This window comes from Brassica napus, chromosome C4 (genome assembly GCF_020379485.1).
Source record: "Brassica napus cultivar Da-Ae chromosome C4, Da-Ae, whole genome shotgun sequence".
Taxonomy (NCBI): domain Eukaryota; kingdom Viridiplantae; phylum Streptophyta; class Magnoliopsida; order Brassicales; family Brassicaceae; genus Brassica; species Brassica napus.
Window position 1 is genome coordinate 50,018,470 of NC_063447.1, and position 17,794 is coordinate 50,036,263.

A 17,794-nucleotide genomic window follows, 5' to 3' on the forward strand; every position below is an offset into this window, starting at 1 on the left:
TCTATCTCCTAGAGAAGATTATCCTGAACCCTCTGATTTCTATTATCTATTATATGCAGTATTATTCAGAAATCATGCTTCTCTGTTCTTGTGTTATGTCTGAGTAGTCATCGAATTAGTTTAGGGTTCTAGGGTTTTGGATTCGTAAGCTGAAGCATAAATAAGTCATCTTAAGATTGTCTACATTCATATTTGTTCTTATTGCTTGCATTGAACTGATCACTTAGTGCATGAATTAGGGTTAATCAATTTAGCTAGCCGTTAATTGATAACTCGATATGATTTGAATGAGCTTTGCATCCCTAGTCAGCGAGAGTAGATATTAGGGTGTACTGTGAACATATCGGACTTGATCTCTAAAGCTTGATAGCGCGTCTTGATCTAAACGAGAGTTTAGGCATCAAGACCGACTTGCAAAGGAATCAATACCACGAGAGTGGGTTGATTCAACCTGAGTGATCCGAGTTTAGATTTGTTATAAACAGAACTTGAATAATTGCTTGGTTTGCGATTTCCATACCTGAAGAAAAAATCCTAGACTAGCGCCTGTAAATCAATTCAAAACAACTTCATCTTGTTATTTGTTATTTACGTTATTGACTTCTTTAAAAACTCCCACTTTGTTTTAGCTTAATTATGATCTCATAAAGATAAAGCGTGAACTAGTCATTTGGAATTGAATCTAAAAATATTATAACTACACTGTTAACTTGACACTAGACAAAGATCCAATTTTAGTGTATCACAAAGCAATAGCTCTGAGCGGCACAATGTTCTATTCAAGACCAATCAAGGTCCACTTCAGTTCTTCTCTGTGTCTTGATCCATATTCCGAGACAAACTTATATGTTTTCCAACTGTTCCAGGTTTTGGGAGTCACACATGATAACGTCTGGAGTAATGACAGGGGCACCACAGGTAGTCATTGGAAGTTAAACCAACAGAAACATTATGGTAGGATAATACATAAAGGTAGTCTGAAAACATCAGCTTAACGACGTCGCGTCTAGGGGCGGACGTAGGTGAAGACGTACGGGGTCAAGTTCCCCGTCTCTTTTTTATTTTCCTTGCATAATCTATACAACTCATGCAATGCTCCTCTAAACCTACAACTAAATATGCTGAAATAAAATTATGTGCCCCCGTCTAAATGGACTCCTACATCCGCCACTGGTCGCGTCGCTGTACAACTTTTATGGAATAATATCAGACTTTTGATTCCAAGTAAGAATGAAGAAACTAATAAGCATACATTTGTTCGGACAGAGTCCAAACTTTAATTTCTGCTCTTTTTTTTCTTCTTAATTAACTGAACGTTAACACACAAACTAGACCTTCTCTTCTCTTGAGACAACAACATACCTTCAGATTTTTTTTTTCTTTTTAAATACACAAACAAAGACACATAACTTAGTTATCTTTTTTTTTTGGACAAACACATAACTTAATTATCTAAAAGCCCTTTTTCATATAATATTTCTTCTCCTTTCTCTTTTATTTAGTCGATAGTCATAGGCTGACTCATGCAACATCTGAAACGGGCTTTTCTAGCTGTCGTCATTATCTCTATTTCAGCAGCTTCAAGCATATTCACAACCTCAACGAAACTTGGACGCACTTGCGCGTTACCATCCCAGCATCGAGTCATGATCTCAGTCAGCGCGGGGAGACAGTCGTTAGGGATCGTTGGACGCACTCCTCGGTTCACAACCGCAAACGCAGCCTGTACTGCTGTCATGTTCTGGAACGGTAGCTGTCCCGTGATTAACTCCCACAGCACGATCCCGAAACTATACACATCCACTTTCTGATTGTAGGTTCTATGTTGTATCATCTCTCTGCATCCATCAACAGAAAACGTGATCAACATTAGTATAACTTCCATAGAGACAAGAATGAAAGAAAGGTTTTAAAATGAAACTTACGGAGCCATCCATCTGTAAGTTCCGGTTTCTGGCGTCATTCCTTCGGTATGAACTTCGATTCTTGCAACACCAAAATCTGCAATCTTGATTGACTTGTCAGCAGAGATGAGAAGGTTATCCGACTTGAGATCTCGGTGTATAAAGTTGTGTGCATGGACATAAGCCATACCCCTAGCGACATCCAACGCCTGTTTGACAGCTGTCTTCAACGGCACTGCACGGTTCTGTCTCTTTGTCAGAAACTGCCTCACGGAACCTCCTTTGGCATATTCAGTCACTATACACCACACCATCGGCTTCCGACAGGCCCCGATGAACCTCACAATGTTTGGATGCTTCAGATTCGCAAGCATAGTCACCTCTTGTTGGAACTGCTGTTCCATGAATTGTGCCTTTTCCAGGCTGTTCTCTGGACGCTCAAGTATCTTGATCGCCACATCCACCCCGTTGTAACTCCCTTTGTATAACTTACCAAAAGCACCTTGAGCAAAGGGAGGACCCATGCGGAGATTCCTCAGATTTATCGTCCACTCTTCATAGTTAGCCAGCCCTTCGGTTGGATACATGCTGTCCATCAGTGCATGAGCCAAGGCATCATTGTCCAACAGATGCGTGATTTTCCCCGGGCGGTACACGCTTTGTCCAACAGAAGGTGAGTAGGTATTATTACGCAGTGAATTCAACCCCGGGTGGCCGATAAGAGCGTCGCTGGAACCAACACTACTGTTGTCGACAGACATTGACACAGAACCTCCAGCGTTGCTAGTCTGCATACTCTCCATGAACATGTTGGTACCTTCGTTAAGCTTTTGGTAGAAGTCTTGCGTGAAAGTATAGTAGTTGTTGTCGTTGTTGTTGTGGTTCAGCACGTTGAACTTTGCTCCGTCAAGCATCTTTCCAACCTCAGTTATTATCCGACCAAACTGAAAGGGCACACACATAAAAAAAACCTTTAAACAAAAGATGACAAAAAGCAATCACTTCAACAAAAGAGATAACCAAAACTGATTTTGTGTATTATCAAGCTGGTTTTTTGTTTTAAGTGCATGAAACCACAAATAAAACTTACTTATGAAATAAAAAGATGAACCTTGAACTCTATACCATGCACGCCCTGAGACAAAGGAGCTAGTAAGCAAACACATCAAAGTTAAGTTTTTACTATTAGATGCAAATTTAGCATTAGACCTTTGACAAAGAAAAAGTGAAGAACATAGAAAGTAAACACAAATCCGAAGATTCGAGTACATTAAAAGAAGAAATTAGGATTTACCTAGAGCTTTCTAAGCCCAATAAAACAGTGGGGAACACATGAAAGACATCATCTTTTGCAATAGATGAGTAAAAGGATCCAAGGGTGACTAGTATATAATTATAAAAACTAAGACACTTAGCTCATAAAATCTCAAAGCTTTAAAAGTTTCTAAGCTCCGATCAAAATCAGAAACCTAATTAGGAATCAAGAGAAAAGGAAAGAAGAGGAAGGAGGAGAAGATATGAAGAATGAAGTAGACGAGTCAGTCGTTGTTCGCTATTTATTTAGTTTTTGAGTTCGCTTTATTTAATTTTTTATTAATTTTGAAGTCACACTCTCGCTCACAGAGTCTGGTTCATACGCACTTTAGGGAACGACAAGTGTTGATCTTTCATTAGCTAGCATAAGCTCGTCGTATGAAGCAGCGCGTTGCCGCTTTAACGCAAAACAGTACGCTTTTCTTACTCACGATTGCCAAACAGCAACTTTTATTTTGTAACGCTCGAACCTCTCAAACTCGTTCGTTTCTATTAAAATAAAAAAAAAGGAAGAAAAATCTCGTATTTTGATGAAAGTTTACAGATGGAATAAAATCAAGTAAGCGTTTTTGTTTGAAAACAGCTGGCTTATGTTTTTCACAACCGTTACTTTTATCCTCTTCTTCAACAGGCTAGTTTTTGGATTCCTTAGCAACAAAATTAATATATTTTGTAAAAGATTTTGATAAATGAGTTACGTAACCTAATTGTTTTCAAGTATAAATCCAATGTTATCTTTAAATGCTAAATTTTAAACAGTTTTATATTGTTAATGGTTTTAAATTGTGGTTAAAGAATCTTTTGTAAGAAAAACGATACATAATTTTAATATAATATTTCTGAAACAAAAATGATTAATAATTTTAAAATAAAAAATGATACATAATTTTAATCCAAGTTAAACTCTGACATTTCAGTTTTATAAGTGTTTTCGATTATGTTGATTTTCTTAAATATTAGTAATATTCAATGTAGTTTAATCTAATGTCAAAAACTAGTGTGTTATTTAGAATATTTTAATAAATAATCTATATAATGTAAATATATTTCAAGTATAAATACAAGATTATTTGTAATGTCAAAATTGATAATTTTCAACAATTAACTGTTGTTAACTATTTACCGTTTAGTTAAACGATCTTTTATAGTAAGAATGAATGATAACTTTAACATAATGGTTATCGCGTTCGTTGTATTTTTAACTATGTTTTCAGTTTTAACTGTGTTTATAGTTTCCTGATTTTGAAAAATGTGTAATATTCATGATAGTTTAATAAAACGTCAAAATTAACGTGTTATTCGAAAAATATTAAAACATTATCCATTAATAAATTACATATATGTAAAACTTGATGATTTACAAATTTTATGATGTAAACATATTTAGGTTATATTTTATAAGTAAAATGGCTCATAACTATAGAAAAGTTATTTTGCCTTTTGTTTTTAAGAATATTTTCAATTTTAATGTATTTATATTTTTTTGGATTTTTAGATATTAGTAATTTTCATCGTAATATTTTGCCTTTTGTTTTTAAGAATATTTTCAATTTTAATGTATTTAATATTTTTCGGATTTTTAGATATTAGTAATTTCATCGTAATTAGTATAACGACAATAGCAAGTTATTTGTGTTATTTGGAAAGTATTATTGATTTTTTTGTTAACGATTTAACATCGTGTCATAAAGTATCATATCGACAAGTTAATGTTGTTAACGGTTTACCGTTGTCGTTAGAATATATTTTATACTAAACGGTTTCTAACTTTATAATGATTATTTTTGCCTTTTGTTTTACGAATGTTTTCAATTTTTATGCATTTATATATCAATGATTTGTATATACTAATAATATTCTGCGCCGTTTAGTAATTATAACGACGAAAAACATTAACGACAAAGCAAACGTGTTATTTGGAAAGTATTAATAATATTTTTGTTAAGGATTTAACATTGTGTCAGAAAAGATCATCTCGAAAATATCATGTTGTTAACGGTTGACATCAAGTTATTTGTGTTTTTGGAAAGTATTAATGATTTTTTGTTAACGATTTAACATCGTGTCATAAAGGATCATCTCGACAAGTTAATGTTGTTAACGGTTTAACGTTGTCGTTAGAATATCTTTTATAATTAAACGGTTCATAACTTTATAATGATTATTTTTGTCTTTTGCTTTACGAATGTTTTCAATATATCGATGATTTGTATATACTAATAATATTCAGTGTCGTTTGGTAATAACAAAAAAAACAAACATAAACGACAAAACAAACGTGTTATTTGAAAAGTATTAATAATATTTTTGTTAAGGATTTAACATTGTCAAAAAAGATAATCTCAAAAATGAAATGCTATTAACGGTTTACCGTCGTCGTTAGAATTTATTTTATAATTAAACGGTTCATAACTTTATAATGATTATTTTTGTTTTTTGTTTTACGAATGTTTTAATTTCTATGCGTTTATATATCGATGATTTTTATATACTAATAATATTCAGCGTCGTTTAGTAATAACAAAAAAACAGATGTAGACGACAAAATAAACGTGTTATTTGGAAAGCATTAATAATATTTTTGTTAATGATTTAAAATTGTGTCAGAAAAGATCATCTCGAAAATTTTATGTTGTTAAATGTTGGTTTTCCGTTGTCGTTAGAATATCTTCTATAATTAAACGGTTCATAACTTTATAATGGTTATTTTGTATTTTGTTTTAAGAATGTTTTCCAACTTTTATGCATTTATATGTCGATGATTTGTATATATTAATAATATTCAGTGTCGTTTAGGAATAACGACAAAACAAATGTGTTATTTGGAAAGTAGTAATAATATTTTTGTTAACGGTATAACATTGTGTCATAAAAGATCATCTCGACAAAATTTTGTTGTTAACGGTTTACCGTTATCGTTTGAATATCTTTTATAATTAAACGGTCCATAATTTTGTAATGATTATTATTTTATTTTGTTTTAAGAATGTTTTTCAACTTTTATGCATTTATATGTTCATGTTTTGTATATACTAATCAGCATCGTTTTGTAATAACGACAAAACAAACGTGTTATTTAGAAAGTAGTAATAATTTTTGGTTAACGATCTAACATTGTGTCAGAAAAGATCATCTCGACAATTTTATGTTGTTACCGGTTTACCAGTTTCGTTAGAATATCTTTTATAATTAAACGGTTCATAACTTTATAATGATTATTTTTGTCTTTTGTTTTAAGAATGTTTTATGCATTTATATGTTGATTATTTGTATATACTTATAATACTTAGCTTCATATAGTAATAACGACAAAAATATGTGTTATTTAAAAAGTATTAATAATTTTTTGTTGACGATTTAATATTGTGTTTGAAAGGATCATCTCGACAATTTTATGTTGATGACGGTTTACCGTTGTCGTTATAATATATTTTATAAGTAAATGGTTCATAACTTTGTAATGATTATTGTTGTCATTTGAAATAAGAATGTTTTTCAACTTTTATGCATTTATATTTAGATGATTTATATATACTAATAATATTCAGTGTCATTTAGTAATAACGAAAAATGTGTTATTTGGGAAGTATTAATTATTTTTTGTTAACGTTTTAACATCGTATAAGAAAGGATCATCTCGAAAATTTTATGTTGTTAACGGTTTACCGTTGTTGTTAGAATATATTTTATAATTAATTCATAATTTTATAATGATTACTTTTGTCTTTTGTTTTAAAAATGTTTTTCAACTTTTATGCATTTATATGTAGATGTTTTGTATATACTAATAATATTCAGCATCGTTTAGTAATAACGACAAAACAAATGTATTATTTGAAAAGTATTAATAATTTTTTTGTTAACAATTTAACATTGTGTTAGAAAGGATCATCTCGACAATTTTATGTTGTTAACGGTAATTTTCGTTAGAATATCTTTTATAATTAAACGGTTCGTAATTGGTAATGATTACTTTTGTCTTTTGTTTTTGAATGTTTATCAACTTTTATGCATTTATATGAAGATGATTTGTATATACTAATCAGCATCGCTTAGTAATAACAAAAAGAAAACGTGTTATTTGGAAAGTATTAATAAAGACTTTTGTTAACGGCTTATCATTGTGTCAAAATGGATGATTTTGAAAATTTTATGTTCTTAATGGTTTACTTAGGCTGGAAATAAAATCTGTAACCGAAATCCAATCCGAACCTGAATGGTTTCTTTAAGGCGTTACAAAACATATCTGAACATGATGTGTTATTAACCGAACACGAACGGGTAACCTAAGAAACTCGAAAAACCGAAAACCCTGAAAAAAATCTGAAGAAAGAGATCAAAATGTCCAAATTAATATGCAATATAACTATCTAAAACATATATATGTATTTAAAATATTCAATTCATATTTATTTTGATATAATATTTAGAAATAAATATTTAAATTTTAAATAAGTACCTTAAATACCTAATTATATATAAATAAGTATTTATTTCCTATCTTTTGCGCTTAAATTTTAGAATTTACTTTGGGTATATCCGGACGGACCAACATAACCCGAATCCGAACGAAATATAGTTACTTTGTAGGTTTTAATATGTGATATAAATTATATCTGAACCCTACCCGTACTTGAAAAGTTAGTAGAATGAAACTTAGGATGTGATAAAAATTAAAATTGAATTCGAATTATCATATCCAACCTTGACGGGTATGGGAAGGCCCATGCCTAGGTTTACGGTTGTCATAAGAATATATTTTATAACAAAATTTCATATAATTTATATTATATTTATTAAAAAATAGTATATAAAAATTGATTCATAGTTATAGCATATGACTACGGGTGGAAAATTAAATGAACCGAAAGCCCAAACTTAACTCGAACTAAGAAAATGAATCCAAACCAAACCAAATTTGGCATAAAATATCGAATGAGACTTATTTTATGGTATTTTGGGTTATGGGTTTATCCGAACCCAAATAAATATCTGAAAACCCCTTGAAAAATTCAAAATTCCAGAAAATATGCATACCAAACCCAAACAGAATCTTGAATAAGTATCCAAAATACTTGAAAATTTTATTGGATAAAATAAGTATTTGTTACATGAATAATTAATCCAAATCTTAGTTTAATATATATTTTTTATTTCGTGTTCTTCCTTCTTATCTATAGTTGAGATTTATCGGGTTCAATATATTTTAGCTTTGGGTTTATCGAATATGATGGGTTTACGCATAATATTTGAGCTTTGTTCTCCAATTTCATTTCTTTTTGTCTCTAATTTCACTTGTTAATAAAATAGAACAAAAAAATATTGGGAAAATTGCCAAAACGGAACAAAAATTTATCATGATTGTCCCTTTGGTATAAAATCAAGTTTGTCATTTTTGTCTCCTTTTTACCCTTTCCCTTTCTGAAATTTAATGAAATAAATGTATTTATGAACCAAAAAAATATTAAAAATATAAAAAATTAATAAAACACCGATATACACAAACACATATTTTTTTGCTTGAAAAACTTGATAAATAATTTTTTAAAATTTTGTTCTACTAAAAGTAGAATTCGTTTTCTACGGAAAATAGGTTAGTAGAAAATGAATTCCAGAATAAACAAGTCCATCTACTTTTTTAGAACGAAAAATGTACTTTTAATTAAAATTTTAAATATGGGGAATGTGAATTCTACTAATTGTAAAGATATCTATTTTTTTCTCAAATGCAGTTTCTACTTTTATGAAGTATTCTAAAATTTCAGGAATGTAAAATCTAAATACAACACGTAAGTCTACATGAGGTAGAAATTGCATTCAAGATTTTTGTTATGGTTCTACTCATTGTAGAAGGTGCATTTTATGGATAAGAAAACCTGTTTTTCAAAATTTAAGAAAGTTTCTGTTAAGAAAATATTTTTAAAATATTGTAACTTCCTAAAACGTGTTTTGATCGATTTGCTTTGCCAAAATATTAAAAAAAAATATTTTTTCCTTTTCTTCTTAATCAATCTATGATTTCTCCATAGTTTATCTTGTAATTTTCACAAACTCTTGTTCTATGATGCATATATATACAACATGTGGTGTTTGGGAATTTAGTGCAACCACGGAATGAGTTTTTTCGGCTGATGACAAAGTAGGTAGGCTACTGTTATTGGAATAAAATTCTATCTTAGAAGATTTTAAAATATTGGATGTGGAGGATTTTGATATGGAAGAAGATTATGGTTAGTAGCTATATTTGGTTATGTACTTCAGTGTCTTTTGTTCACTTTTTTTAATTGTTTTTACATTTTTAAAATATTTTATTTTTATCTTTTTTCATTAAACTTTTAAAAATGGTTTTAATGTATGTTTAATTTGATTAATGAAAGGTTATTTTTGGCATTATGAAAATATTATACTATAGGGACAACTTAGTGATGGTTTTTATGAATACCCGCGCGGATGTGCTTTTTATGTATACAATTTATTATTGATCAAGTTTTATTTTTTTGTAAATTATGTAGGTTGCTCTAATCTATTTTGGATAATGAATTATTGAACTACGAAGATTAATCTGTACCCAGACATGTGTATTTATCTTTTCATGCTATAAAAATTAGTTTATAGAACTAATTACTGCATTTCTTGTTTAATATTTGATATTTTAATATATTATCAAAAAGAAATTATTTTTTTATAATGTAATATTACTATTTTACATACTTTGTTATTTATATTTATAATATTGGAAAACTTAATTTGATAAATTTAAATAATAGTATGATTTTTAAGCAAGGTAAAAATTTTGTTTGACATGATGTTTTGGGTGTACGACGGAATTGTGATATTGAACATGTGTGCAAGTGAAACTATATATAATGGGGATATGAAACCATAGAGTAAAGGATATATCTCAACCTACTTTGCAAGGCAAATCTCGTGTATTTAATTCCACAATATATTCTGTTCAGACAATATATTGGTTAGCACGAAATTTAGAAAATAATTTGAACGCTAATTATTCACAAAATTTTTACCTTGCTTAAACAAATTTGGATAGATTTTATACATTAAATTTTCATGTATAAATTAAGTGATCCGCAAGTCAAGGGGAAAGAATGATTTTGGTAACAAATTATGCGATTTAGTAATCGCCTATATTCTAATTGTTTTTGTGTGTTTTGCTTTCTATATCTTATTGTTATAATAAATATTTAATTTTGAATTTATGATACGTATGGAGGGAGTAATCAAGATATTCTTTTTTTTGATATAAACAGTTTATTTGGATAGTTGGTTTGGATTTTGAATATATATTGATTTTGTTTTTATTAGAAAGAACACAAATTAAGAATCGATTGGGGTACATAAATAACTAAAATCAACACTTCATTGCTCTGTTTGTAAATGTTCAATCTTCAATTGGTCAGTGACAAACATAGGCCATGTTCGTTTACCTATCGCGCGACATGTGACATACGACCTGCGACTGATCGCAGGTTGTTGTTCGTTTTGCTGTCGCGTAACATACGCCATACGATTGGTCGCATGTCGCAAATCGCAGGTTGTTGTTCGTTTTGATGTCGCGCGACTGATCGCACGATCAGTCGCGGATTCCCATTCAAGTCGTCCGAAAAAACAGCGACTAAAAATTAAGAAAATTTTGATCGCGCGACTGATCACATGTCGCAGATCGCAGGTCGCGCGATACGTAAACGAACATTATCTGCGACACGTAAACGAACATAGTTTTAGTCGCACATCACAGGTTTAATCGCAGGTCGCAAGTCGCAAGTCGCGCGACACGTAAACGAACGTAATCTTAGTCGCAGGTCGCAAGCCGCGCGAGACGTAAACGAACAGGGCCATAGTTAGCTAAATAAGTTAGCTAAAACTAACTTTCTTTTTTTAACCCATTGTGAGCTCACATGCCCTTGAACCCCTCGTTGCAATTTCTAATTCTTTAAACACCCGACATTTGTTCAGCATGAGTGAATCAGGGAAGACAGTTGCGGTCACTAATCACCTCGCGTTCTTCAGTATATAAACTGCCACTTGTTTCTCATCTTCTGTTCCATTGTACTCTTTCCACTCAAAGGTTTTGAGATGGAACAACAAACATTCGGGAACACAGCTCGGCTGAATCCAACGAACCTTGACACCTCGCTCAAGATTCCAGTTGCTCTGTGATAAAAGATGATGTAGAAATACAATGCATTAGGCTAAACCGTAAAGCAGACATGTAATTTTTCACTCTTTTGGGTAATGACTGAAAATATACCAGGCCATAGTCCAGTACAACAAAGTTGAGAGTTTGAAGTACAGGGGAATGTCGGAGGACGTGCATAAGCAAATTCGACCAGTTGTCATCACATCCGCGGAAATCCAAACGCACAAGCTGAAAGAAAATGCTACCAACAGGATCCTGAGCGAGCCACCAGCAACAAATCAAAAGTCAGACGCTGCTTGCAGTTGCAGGTGTGTTAGAATCACATAAGAAAAAAAATAAGGGATTCGAAGAGAAGACAGAAAGCAATAGAATGAGAGTACACAAGGTTAAGTTAAAGCTGAGAAATACCTTTGCGATTCTCCTCACAGTGGAAGAAGCAGAGAGAGTCCACACTCTCATTTTAGATCAACCCTGAATCCTAAATTGATCTTTTTTTCTTGCTGTGACAAAAAAATAAAATAAAAAAAGTTAACCGCGGTGTTTTATATTTATTTACAGTGTATGATACAGGGGCAAAACAGACATTGAACAAATTAGGGTTTCTTGTCGTCGACATATTAGCGTTGAAGTTTTATAGACTCTTATTCCTCAGACCTAGACGCAGCTCGTGATCTAAAGTTACTTCCGGCGAAGAAGAGAGTAGCAAAATGGCGACTAACGTACAGCTGTCCCAGAAGGAATCTGACATCAAAATGATGTGTGCCGCTGAGGTTCACCTCGGTACCAAAAACTGCAATTACCAGATGGAGCGTTACGTCTTCAAGCGTCGCAACGATGGTAATCTCTCCTCATCATCTTTGCCAGTTCGCTCACTTTTCGTAATGTGTGTCTGTTATGACGAGTGTGTTAGTGTTTAGTCTTCAATTGGTTACTATTACAGAACCCAATCCTCTTGCCTCTGTTTACGATCTTGTCTGAATTGCGTTTTAATGTAATAACGTTTCTGTTGTCAGGTATATATATATTCAACCTCGGGAAAACTTGGGAGAAGTTGCAGATGGCTGCTAGAGTCATCGTTGCCATTGAGAACCCACAAGACATCATTGTTCAATCTGCTAGACCTTATGGACAGAGAGCTGTTCTCAAGTTTGCTCAGTACACTGGTGCTAACGCCATTGCTGGGAGACACACTCCTGGTACTTTCACCAATCAGATGCAGACTTCCTTCAGTGAGCCTAGGTTGCTCATTCTCACAGACCCTAGGACTGACCATCAGGTAAACTTATGAGTTATGTAACTGATGGGTTAGTGTCTTGAGATGTTTAATATCTTTTTGTGTGTGTGTGTGTGTGTTTGCAGCCAATCAAGGAAGGTGCTTTGGGAAACATCCCAATCATTGCTTTCTGCGACACTGACTCTCCCATGAGGTTTGTCGACATTGGGATCCCTGCTAACAACAAGGGAAAGCACAGCATTGGTTGTCTTTTCTGGCTTCTTGCTCGCATGGTCCTTCAGATGCGTGGAACCATCCGTCCTGCACAGAAGTGGGATGTCATGGTATGAGGAATAATATCGTCCTTATGTTTTATTGTCTTGGTTATTTGAGGGTCTTCACATTTGGTACGTTCTGTGTTGTACAGGTGGACCTGTTCTTTTACAGAGAGCCAGAAGAGTCTAAGCAGATTGAAGACGAAGAGGCTGCACCTCAGGCAGATTTTGGACTCCCTGCACCTGAATATGGAGCTGCCGGTGGAGAATGGACCACTGCTCAGATTCCTGATGCTTCATGGACAGGAGATGCTCAGCAGCCAATCAGCGCTGCTCCTGCAGCTGCTTCTTGGAATGATGACAGTGGTAAGTTTTGACAAGATCTAGTTAGCTTTAGCTTCTCTGTTGCTTTATCGGAATCTGATGTCAGATGTTAAATCGTTCTTTTCAGCTGCTCCAGCTGCAGATGGATGGGACACTGCTGTGCCACCCACATCAGCAGTTCCAGCTGCTGGTTGGGAGTAATTTTGTTGGTCTTGTTTGAGATTCAAGAGTTGTAGCTTCTTGTTTTCTTCTCAATTGTTTCTCTTTAAGACCCTTTAGATATTAGTTTTGCGGCTTTACTTGTTGTTTTTAATTGAATTTCTACTAAATTATCTTTTCTCATCTGTTATTTTTTACCAAGAATCTCTCTACCTCATGTGTTTTTGATCATAAAACTTAGAAATTGCGTAATCAATTGTCTGTGGTATGGTGATAACTTTTAATATATGGTTAAGTTAGATTACAAGAATGATCTGTACAATTTTGAAACACTTTATCTACAAGTGTAAGACACTCTACTTGCATCTCCTTATACTACGAGCATGCAAGTTCTTGAGTTTCTCCTTTTCACATAAACATATTTAAAAAGATTTTTATCTACATTAATTAAAAACTGTAACCACCTCCAGTTTGATCTGAGATGCTATACAATAGTCCTGTAAGGTTGCCACTTCTTGTGTTTAGAGGCTCGGAGATGGTCCGGGACTATTGAGAGACTAGCTGAGATTCATCAGCGAGTGTTCTTAATCTGTTGAGCTCCGGCAATATAACTTTAGCAAGATCAGGTCTGTCTTTCCTCCTTAACTCTGCGCATTGCAGTGCTAACTTAGCAAACTCTGCTGTGTCCTCAACTGGCCAGTCAGTAACAGCAGGATCGAGTAAATCCGACAAAGTCCCTTTCTCGAGTGCTCTCTCGACATAATGAGTTAAACCCATTGGTGGTTTTGCTGTTATCAACTGCAGAAACATAATGCCGAGCGAGTAGATATCAGACTTCACACCCAACATTCCTGTCTGCTGATACTCCGGGTCGATGTAACAGAACGTTCCAGCAGTTGAAGTCATGCGGTACTGTGTCACCGTGTCTGCAACCGTGGGTGGGACTAATCTTGCTAAACCAACGTCAGAGATTTTGCTGACGAAGTTACGGTCTAGCAAGATGTTCCCCGGTTTGAGATCACGGTGCACCAGAGGTTCTGGTTTAGCCTGGTGTAAGAACAGGAGTCCAGTGCCGATCTCTGCAGCGATCCTGAACCTCATCTGCCACGAGAGAGGCGGGCTGTTGCCTAGTCTGAAAAGGCGGTCTTCTAAGCTCCCGTTGGCCATGAACTCGTAGACTAAACATCCACATTCAGGACAAGCTCCAAGAAGTAGAACCATGTTAGGATGCCTTATGGAGCTCAATACCTCAACCTGTGTTTCATATTTATCAAACAAAAAGACAAACTCTAAGTTAAGATAAATAGAGGAAGTAGAGATTTAGCCATGGGAATTTGGTTATTTAATTCTAGAGGTTTGTGATTTATTCGGATATTTAGAAAAAAATAGTCAGGCTATTTTGGTTTTCAATTCGGTTCATGTAATAAAATTAGAAACCGACTAATATCCAAGGTAACTTCGGACCTCATTTGGTTCCGATTTTTTTGGTTAATTCGGGTTAAATAGTTATAAATTTCGGGATTTCGAATTAATTGTCAGATTTTTCGAGTTTTCATATAATATTTTGGATAATTCGTATAATTTAAAATATTTTGAACAAAAAGTATTCTAATGACTTGTTTTTTGAATATTTCGGTTTATAAATAATATTTCCAAATTATCTGATTATTTTAAAAAGTATTCTAATGACTTGGTTTTTGGTTCGATTCCAGTTTGGTTTCGTTTTCTGGTTCTAGAGATAAGGATCCGCTCATGTAACTGATAGCAAACTCGAACCGATCCTCATTTTTGGTTTGGTTTGGTTTTTCGGTTCATATAAATGTGTCTAGGCCTAAGGAGATTAGTGAAGAACTTTTTCACCTCTTGTTGAAACTGAGATCTTCCTTGAGCTGCATCAGCACGAAGAACTTTAACAGCAACTGGTGTGTGATCAAGATAACATTTGTAGACAGGTCCATAGCCACCTTCTCCAATCTTGTACTTCTCAGCGAAAAACTCCGTTGCACTTTCAATCTCTTCAATGGAGTACTTCCTATACCTTACATCATTGTTTGCTAAAGCGGTAAGTGCCTTTGTTTTCTCCTCAGACTCCTTGAGAGCTTTCATCTCCGCGTTGACTCTCTTCTTAGACTCTAGTTCAGCTATCCTTTGAGCTGCTTCAGCTGCCTCCATAGCTGCTTTTGACCTCGCTTTCTCTTTCTCTGCAATGGCCAATGCTGCTTCCTCTGCAAGTCTTGCCTCTTCTAGTTTTCTCTCTTCTTCTAACTTCCAACGCTGAAGCTCGGTGGCCTGTGATAATATGAACACGTTAAGAACAAAACTGAAACACTTGTGTTTGTTAGAAACCACGGTACCTTCTGTTTTGCTGTAAGTGCTTCTTTGCAAGCTGTGCTGTACATTTCCATTGTCTGCTTCAGCTCCAGTTTAAGCCTCCTCATCTCAGACTCTACATCATCCTGCTTATGGTGATTGATTGTCACAATCTCAATAAACTATATAGATCAAACAAATGATATTTAAGGTATGATCTTACCATTGCTGACGCGGAGGAAAACCTTTCATTCTCAAAAGAACCAGACGAGAGATCAGTAGGTGAGTTTACATCCACTGATCTCCTTCCATAGTTGGAGGAGGACTCAAAGTTAGGACCATAGTCCATATCAGAGAAATTGGACAGCCTAGGAGGAGTTCGGTTTGGATCATTCATGTCATTTATATTAGGGAACATACGGTCAATGCTTGGTCTACCAGAACTGACAAAGGATATGTCTGATTCTGGAACAGATAGGTCCCCATATGATCTTCCATAGCCTCTTCTAGTAAAAGGAGATCTGTTTTCATCCAATGGAGTTTCAGTTTCATGGCGGTGAGTTATCAAGATGAATGTATAAATGAAAACACAAGAGATAAAAGGAAGTCTTCTAGGTTTTCCACCAAAATCACAGAAAATTGGATTTTTACTGTAGAAACAGTAAAATTACAGCAAAATTACTTTTTCTTTCAAAGCAGAAATCTAGCTAAATCGAATTTTTCTGCCAAAACCGTAAAATTATTTTTTTTTTTTTACCAAAACCGACAAAATCGAATTTTCCCACCAAAACAAAAAATCTCGTTGAAACAAAAAAAAATCTGAGTTTTTTCACAAAAAAGTGTAAAATCGTGTTTTTCCTCCTAAACCGGAAAATTACTGTCATGTACCTGAATGAGTCTGATTGGTCCTCCACGGACCTTCGATCCTCCACAGACCTGCGATCCTCCATGGACCGGCGTTGTGACTCAAAAGACTGTCTGTCAGCTGCAAGAAAGGAAGATAAAAGTTTTAAGGTGAAATCATCAACAAGAGAAAGAAGCAGAAAAGAAGATGAGCTAACCTCGCATGTTATTGGAAGTAGATGGCACAGGTTGAGGTGGCCTTAAGCTTGGCGGTTGAATAGGACTGCGTAGAGGAGCATTGGTTGGTGCAGAGCGAGAAGCTGATCTCATTGTTGAAATCTTTCCTTTGGATATGACATAAACCGTGCAGAAATCAGGTGCGGTTTTGGTTATGGCAACAGGAATATCTGTTGGTTTGTTGAACCGGAGAAAGCCACCTTTGTTGGAGGAACCAACCACCAAAACCTCAATGGCCGCTTGGTTTGCGTATTCGACCAATGCTTTGGCTACATCGTACTCCTCAATCAACACATCTTGGCATTGTATCTAGACAATTCTTCATTAGCTTACAAGAAGAGAAGAATACACACAGAAGAAGATTCTATGAAACAAGAAAACTCACATCTTTGCGGGTGCAGAAGCAGCGGAAAGGAAGGAATATGTCCTTGGAAGCGCCTTCTGGATCTCTGCATACTAATGAAGGTTCTTGAGTCAGCTCTGAAACAAAAACATAAACCATCAGAAACAGAAGAATACATAATAAGAAGAAGAGAAAGGGTTAATTTGTTTACTTGCGGAGGAAGCATGAAGAGAAGAGGTGTTGTTTAAAGGAGAAGGTCGAAGCTTGACATGGACGAGGATAACAGATTGGCCTCGCTGCAACAAATGATCAACGGCCCATTTAAGAGCGTGTTGGCTACTTTTCTCTTTGTCTATAGCAACAGCCACAACTCCAGTCGATCCTCCTTCCTTGATTCCCACGCTATTGTTCTTCGCTAGCCACATCTTTTTGTACCTCTCTTGCGTTCATTCAAGATTCAGGGACGTTGTTGTTGTCTGAAGATGGAATTTTTGTTTGTTTTTATTGTTGTTTGTTGTCTTAAATTTTTGGGTTTGTCTCTTCGTCTCTGAAACCTGCCGAGTTATTTTTCATTATTGTTTAAGTTTGTAGGAAAGCAAAATGAGAGGATGAAGAGGAAGAGAGTTTCTATTTAAGTCTTTCATTCCTCTCTCTCTTTCTATGGACGCTTCCCCTTCTTCTCCGCTTCTCTTTCCTATTAACTGAAATTTCCTA

General features: G+C 34.3%; 4 protein-coding genes across 5 annotated transcripts; 1 reads left to right on the forward strand and 3 right to left on the reverse strand.

Annotated features, from left to right (window-relative positions):
• Window positions 1-1,231: 1,231 nt before the first annotated feature.
• On the reverse strand, window positions 1,232-3,434 carry LOC111211467 (serine/threonine-protein kinase STY13-like). Of its 2 annotated transcripts, none has more exons than XM_048756389.1 (4): window positions 3,199-3,434; window positions 2,995-3,053; window positions 1,926-2,848; window positions 1,232-1,838 (listed from the first exon to the last, which is right to left on the reverse strand). In XM_048756389.1, the coding sequence occupies exons 3-4, from the start codon at window positions 2,816-2,818 to the stop codon at window positions 1,499-1,501; spliced, it is 1,233 nt and encodes a 410-aa protein (XP_048612346.1). In that variant the 5' UTR covers window positions 2,819-2,848; window positions 2,995-3,053; window positions 3,199-3,434; the 3' UTR covers window positions 1,232-1,498. The 2 variants fall into 2 exon arrangements, with proteins under 2 accessions (XP_048612346.1, XP_048612345.1); XM_048756388.1 differs by having other exon boundaries at window positions 2,995-3,039; window positions 3,199-3,433.
• Window positions 3,435-10,467: 7,033 nt separating this feature from the next.
• On the reverse strand, window positions 10,468-11,886 carry LOC106449913 (FBD-associated F-box protein At3g49020-like). Its single transcript, XM_013891575.3, has 3 exons — window positions 11,785-11,886; window positions 11,488-11,631; window positions 10,468-11,390 (listed from the first exon to the last, which is right to left on the reverse strand). The coding sequence occupies exons 1-3, from the start codon at window positions 11,833-11,835 to the stop codon at window positions 11,229-11,231; spliced, it is 357 nt and encodes a 118-aa protein (XP_013747029.1). The 5' UTR covers window positions 11,836-11,886; the 3' UTR covers window positions 10,468-11,228.
• An 89-nt stretch (window positions 11,887-11,975) lies between these two features.
• On the forward strand, window positions 11,976-13,548 carry LOC106446640 (40S ribosomal protein SA-like). The gene is made up of 5 exons (XM_013888421.3): window positions 11,976-12,213; window positions 12,390-12,652; window positions 12,736-12,933; window positions 13,017-13,230; window positions 13,316-13,548. Exons 1-5 carry the CDS (start codon window positions 12,084-12,086, stop codon window positions 13,387-13,389), a joined length of 879 nt encoding a protein of 292 aa, XP_013743875.1. The 5' UTR covers window positions 11,976-12,083; the 3' UTR covers window positions 13,390-13,548.
• LOC106449914 (U-box domain-containing protein 52) lies at window positions 13,453-17,773 on the reverse strand. The gene is given in 9 exon segments (XM_022701191.2): window positions 13,453-13,905; window positions 13,907-14,601; window positions 15,208-15,636; window positions 15,702-15,803; window positions 15,881-16,178; window positions 16,546-16,642; window positions 16,719-17,046; window positions 17,123-17,217; window positions 17,292-17,773. Coding segments are annotated over 9 exon segments (2,295 nt in total). The 5' UTR covers window positions 17,506-17,773; the 3' UTR covers window positions 13,453-13,868.
• Window positions 17,774-17,794: the final 21 nt, after the last annotated feature.